The 6,502-nt window shown below is 33.6% G+C and overlaps 1 protein-coding gene across 1 annotated transcript in view; it reads right to left on the bottom strand.

Moving 5' to 3' along the window:
- The window catches only part of LOC106473939 (E3 ubiquitin-protein ligase RNF144A-like), a 15,421-nt gene extending 9,283 nt beyond the window's left edge, over window positions 1-6,138 (bottom strand). The window contains exons 1-3 of the mRNA XM_013934629.2: window positions 5,853-6,138; window positions 3,258-4,045; window positions 1,627-1,728 (exon numbers count right to left, since the gene is read on the bottom strand). Coding sequence (XP_013790083.2) covers window positions 1,627-1,728; window positions 3,258-3,965 — 810 coding nt within the window. The 5' untranslated portion in view covers window positions 3,966-4,045; window positions 5,853-6,138. The remainder of the gene's footprint in view (window positions 1-1,626; window positions 1,729-3,257; window positions 4,046-5,852) is intronic.
- Between the last annotated feature and the right edge of the window lie 364 nt (window positions 6,139-6,502).

Below are 6,502 nucleotides of genomic sequence, written 5' to 3'. Positions count from 1 at the left end.
TACTACTTCTAACTTACTACTATTAGTTAATCTTTGAACTGTTTATAACTTCTGGGTTACACCAACTTTTACTACCTAAAACAATGTATTATTATATCACAGATCTTGAGTCAGAATGCAGGAGAAATAAGAAGTGACTTGGTTGTTAATATTATATCACAGATCTTGAGTCAGAATGCAGGAGAAATAAGAAGTGCTTGGTTGTTAATATTATATCACAGATCTTGAGTCAGAATGCAGGAGAAATAAGAAGTGCTTGGTTGTTAATATTATATCACAGATCTTGAGTCAGAATGCAGGAGAAATAAGAAGTGCTTGGTTGTTAATTATTTGTATACCAAAAGTAAATAATTCAAGTGTCAAAGCAAATGCCAACTTTTTCATTTACATCTCGCTTCTGGAATTTGATTTCTCTTGTCAGTTTAATATTGTATTTTCTTACTTTACCAAAATGCAAAATTCTGACCTGCTAATTTCAAGAATCCCATAATTTTGTGTACAGCATAAAGTTGAAATTTTCATACAAAACTTCTGTGTTCAAAACTCACTACATATGTAGATATATTTTTATAAAAAAGCCAGGTAATAACTACAAATATTATCAAAAAAACAGAGAGATTATATGCAAGTTAGTTACTTACAGTACCTATTTTCTCGTACAGTCCCAATCAAACCAAGTACATCTTAACCACTTCACTGCCCAATAAATTTTCAGGCTGATTCCCAAAAAGTGTCCACCAACAAATAAAAGTATGAATTTGACCCTGTGTATTACTTTTTCAATATTGAAAGAAGCTGTACTTTCTGAAAGTAATGTTAGTTGAAAACTGAACTGAGCAGGCAATGAGTATAAATGTTCATTTGATATATTCGAACTATGCAGCCAAAGGGTTAATAATTTCTTGACGTACTTCATTGAGGGGAGGAATATGTGAAACTGAGTAATAATAATAAAAAATCAAGGGGCTCGTACATTCATAAGTCTTTTCACATAATATAATTGTTTAGGTAGAACAAAACAAAAAAAAATGTTTTAAAACATAAACTTATACTAAAACATATTTAACAGTCAGTCAGTATCTTAAAATAATAATAATAAGCAGTCAGAGTTTACATATAGAGTTTTCATAAGAAAATCCCAGGATCAATAATCCAATTTACAGCACTTTCGAACACTGCCAATCAGCTTTAAACTTGGACTTTTTTTCTTGAAATGTGCTCACCAGTGAAAATTGCAATAGTTTTGGGTCTGGTGAAGTATGAGTTTCAAAATGGGCCAACAGCCAACACAAAACAAATCTGATGAAAATTTGTTTTTTAAATTAAGTCAATTACTTCATAGGATGTTTTTTTGTTTATTATGGAAACTGAAACTTTAGGTCCACGGCTCAAAAACAGTCATTTTTTTCAAGGACTTCCAAGACAAATCTTTATAGTAATACTTTTCCACAATTCTACCAGATTTGATGCAAGCCCTGTTAATATCTTCCATCAGTAAGATCAATATTATAAAAACTGAACAGAACCACAAACAGTGTACAAAATAATAAATACTACAGAGAACAAGCACTTTAACATCTTTTGTTTCAGTAGCATACATTTTCATTCCCACCTTATACAACATACCTCAGAAACCAGGATCTTGGCTGCTTTCCCACATTCTCCATCTGGACAAGTAATAATTACATTTCCATCCTGAATGTTGACAGTTAAGTACTGTTGTAGACACTACACACAAAAAAAAAACTTTCTTGAGAAGCCTATATGATACATTAAAGATTAATAAATTTGGTTCTTTAACTTATTCTACGCATAAACTTTTCTACAGTCACTCTGGTTTTATTACATAAGGAGTGAAGCTAGAACAAGCATATATAATTAGTTTAACATCATCCATCTGACAAAGATAATTTCTGAGTCACCTTCATATTGTGTAACAAAAGATTCAACATCAAATGAACAAAGTCTAAAAGTCAGTAAGTTGCCAGTTCAACATTCATGTATCTTTGATATATATTAACAAAAACAAGATGTGCAAAGAAATATATACATATATATGCTTATAACAGAAGATAATGTAATATTTGAAACATTTAAAAAAAAAATACAAAACAATTGGAGTTTTACAGAATCCCCACAAATAAAAATAAGTAAACAAATAACACACATATTTGATACAGATGAAAAAACAACTATGAAACCACATTTGAATAAACCACTATGATAATAAATTAAACTACAATGATTGTTACATATGTATATATATTCTGTATTTAATATAACGAAACTACTAAGGTAATGGAAAAATGAAACATGCTACTGTTTCTATAGAAAGACAAACAATTGGTTCCATGCACATTCAAGAATGTCACACTAACTGTTGGCCCTGTGTAAGAATGGTTCAGAAATCATGTGGACACAAAAACTTACACATCTGTACTGTTGTTTTGCCAGAGGGAGTTTTTATGTCACGTGATGAGTGTGGCTTAGTACCTGGAATCTTCATGAAAGATTAGGAAACAGGTTCAGCAGTACAAAAACACAAGTTATCTAGATTAGATGATGATTGACTATGTTGAATAAGCACAGATTCTTTTGAATTATTTAGCAAAAAATAATAACAATAAGTCCAGTCTGCTTAATGATAATAAAAGTTTTAATTCTTGAACTTCAAATTCTGCAAGTTGGCCTAACTGATGTTCATTGACATGCATGAGTTCAAAGTAGATGCTAATACAACAATTTCACTTGCTAACTTCTCTTGTGGGTATAACACTTTTGTGTTTCTCTATTTCTTTGTTGAAACACAAACATGATATTCAAAAACTGAGCAAAGAAACAAACTGACTAATAAACTCGCTAACCCAATAATTGAACATCAATCCTCTGTAACAAACTATGTTAATCACCACCTATTTTACCTTAACACACTTTTTATGTTGGTGAATTCACTTCCTAAACTCTTCAAGAAACTTCTAGTTATTATGCCACACCATCACAGAATGCTAAAAGTAACTCTAGACAACAACAATAGGAATGTCTAAAATAACAAAAAACAGTATAGAATACAATAGTATGGAGACCAAAGTTAAAACTATGTCTATTAGTGTTTAAACACAGAGACCGAATAAATCTTTTAAACTTAACAGTAACTCATTCATAACGTGTTGAACCACAAAATATTTGTACCTGTGATTTCATTTTTAGCCACAATGAATATGAGGAATGCTGTAGATGAAATAAATCTGTTGACCTACCATTTCACAGAAAAAGCATCCGCATCCTTTAAGCTGATACAGTGCCCCCTGGGGTACCATCATTAGACACAGTTTACAAATAACTAGGTGACTTGTTTGATCGTTTCTATAAAATCCTGAATCCTTTCGAAATGATGTCTTTTGAAGAGAAATGGCTGACAAATCCTTACTGCTTGTGGCTGCTAGGGTTAAGAGATCTGATACAGAGTGAGGGCCCTTTCTGAGGACATGGACCTGACTGGAAGACAAGCCAAGATTTTTAGAATTCATTTGTATGTGGGGCTGACTAATATGTGACGTAAGCTTAGGTAAGGACCAGGATTTACAAATATCGTTACTACTAAAGGACATCTTGAATAGTTTGGATGCTGAAGGTACTTTTAAACCTTCTTGATCACGCGGTGATGTGGACTTTTTAACCACAGTAGGAACTGTCTTTAAAATCAGCGAGGAGGATTTGTTTTTTGATGATATTAGGTAAGCAGCAACACCAGTATCACAAGATTTTGATTTTGGAACTAGTTTCTTTTCTGTTTCATGATGTTCTTCAAATGAGTTTGATTTTAAAAGTCCATGCATTTTATTCTTTTCTTCACGCCAGAAAAAACAATTACGTAGTGAGAATCGAGCAGTTGGCCTGGAAGGCTTATTTGTTTCTTCTGGAAAGCAAAATCGTCCAGTTTTACTATTCCCAACTGCAGGTGACATTGTTAACTCCTTAATTTTACCAATATCCTGTCATATCTTGGTTACAAAATTCTTTAGTCAGTTAATCACCAACTTGGAGCCTGAAAGTATTAAAAATACACTTACTTAAGTTGAAAAACAGATGATTTTAATCAGTCTGCAAGAAACAGAAGAAATACAATGCTTTTACAATATAAAAAAATTGGGTCTTTCTTGCTAAACTCTTTTATTTTACAGAAAACAGTGAAACGTTTTGATGCTAAAGTGACTTATGAAATGGTTTGATTTGTTTTGAATTTTGTGCAAAGCTACTCAAGGGTTATCAGCACTAGTCATTCCTAATTTAGCAGTGACAGACTAGAGGAGAGGCAGCTAGTCAACACCACTTACCATCAGCTCTTGGGCTACTCTTTTATCAACGAATTGTGGGATTGACATTCACGTTATAATGCCCCCTGAAAAAGTATGCATGTTCAGTGATGTGGATTCGAACCTACAAATTGCTATATGAGTGCCCTAACCAACAGGCCCCTTATGAAATGGAATAATTAGTCTTGAAACTATAGAAAACAGCATTCCACTAACCTGGACAATGTAACAGTTCTTCCTTACTGATTTTTTACTTAACTTTTATTCGAGGACTACACACAGGTGTAATAAACTATCTTTTATTCGAGGGCTACACCCTGGTGTAATAAACTATCTTTTATTCGAGGGCTACACACAGGTGTAATAAACTATCTTTCCAAACAAATATCAGTTCCCCGGCAATCAGTGATAAGGTTCCGCGCTAACAGTACTTAAAATCGGAGGTTCGATTCCCTGCGGTGTACAGAGCGCAAGTAGCTTAGCGCTAAAAAATAACAATACTACGTCTCATCTGCCATCCAGTTGGATGAAACAGCGATGTATCAAGGCTGCATGCCTTTGCTAATCTAATCAGTAAACAACTTTGGGGTAATTAGCATGTTTGTATCAAAACAAGGTCAGTTTGAAATGACCTTACTGGAAGGTTGAGCATGTACATGTTGTGGACTTTATGGTTATAGAAAGACGTTAATTATTCACGTTATATAAAAAGAGCTGGTCTAATGTTTACTAGAAAGTTTGAGTACACCAAACTTCAGATGAAATATGCAAGCTGCAGCATTACAAAAATAGTTACAACGAAAGTATCTTATAATACACGAAACTATGCATGTACAAAAAGCCACAGTTTTAATCAGATTCGTATAATGCAGACAAAGTTTGCCAAGAGCATTCTCGTAGTTTGATAAGCAATAATTTTGAGCCACAGTATAACGAGGGTCGCGCTTACGCACTCAGTGACAGTATTGCGCACGTGTATAAAATATTAGAACAAATAAACACACCTTACATTGGGCAAATACTGTAACTCAAGTGAGAATATACATTAGGTGCATCTGTTCTATTACATTATATTATTAAACAGACATTTATTTTCGTTTGTAACGTTCCATTGTTACCTCTAATAACTAGGTCTTTTTATATATCCATTTCTACTTTAAACACATTTCTATAACAGATAATAAAAATGTCTACATCCGGAAACAAAGCTATAATAATACAATTGTGATTCGTTACATGAATAATCAATCAAGCAATAGAAAAATACGAGTAAATACAAACGTATAAAATGTCAAGAAACCATACTGCGAAAACAGCGTTTCACTCTAAAATAAAGAATTCTAACAAACAAGTAAAGCAAACTGATCACCACTTGATGTTCTATAAACTTAAAGTTATGTTATTTGTACGTGACAAAACCAAGCATTATTATACTCGTACAGTTCCTAATCGTTATTATTTATCAAGGACATTAAATATGCTTTTGAATTCGTTAAGAATTCACAAATTAAACAAAAATTACATAGCGTTAACACTTACGGTTCAAACTGGGGGTCTCTTTGGTTGGAATGTCTATAAAAGTCCCTGTAAAGCTGTTTCCCTCTCACATCTCAGGACCGTAAGAACATAAGGCTTTCTACGTGATCCACACGCAAACAGTATATACGCTCTGACAACGAGCAATAATACTAGGTGAGAGCGGGAGCAGTTTTAACACGGCGTTATCACGTGAACAAAACGAGCCTGTATGGCTTCACGGCAACTTCTTATTGGCTGAGCACCAAGTAATTTCCATTGCGTCTGCGCTGTATCACTGTTTTTACCAAGTTCATCATGAGATATATTATTTGTGCTTTATATTTCTGTCGAGTCAGATGTAACGGGAGAGGAGGCGTCAATTGTTTAAAAACATTGTAATGGGGGGAGGGGGTCGGTAACAGCTCATCACATGTACTGGTAGTGAGTTAGATGAACCGGAAAAATCGAAAATAATGTTGCCTGTGACATCATGAGCTGTTCGACCAAAATCGCATTGTGGTACTTCGGGTTTGATCACGAAAGGTTTGACAACTTAACTGTTAAAAGGAAAATAATCGGACTCGTTGTAGTGACACGATACGAACAAGACTTTACTAAACAAACTAAGAGACAAGATGAAATAAAGTAAAACGAGTGAAAAAAGGCTCAAT

Source organism: Limulus polyphemus, unplaced genomic scaffold, assembly GCF_000517525.1.
Source record: "Limulus polyphemus unplaced genomic scaffold, Limulus_polyphemus-2.1.2 Scaffold6657, whole genome shotgun sequence".
Classification (NCBI taxonomy): Eukaryota; Metazoa; Arthropoda; class Merostomata; order Xiphosura; family Limulidae; genus Limulus; species Limulus polyphemus.
Note: the sequence above shows the minus strand (reverse complement) of the source record. Positions and strands in the feature narration are given on the sequence as shown.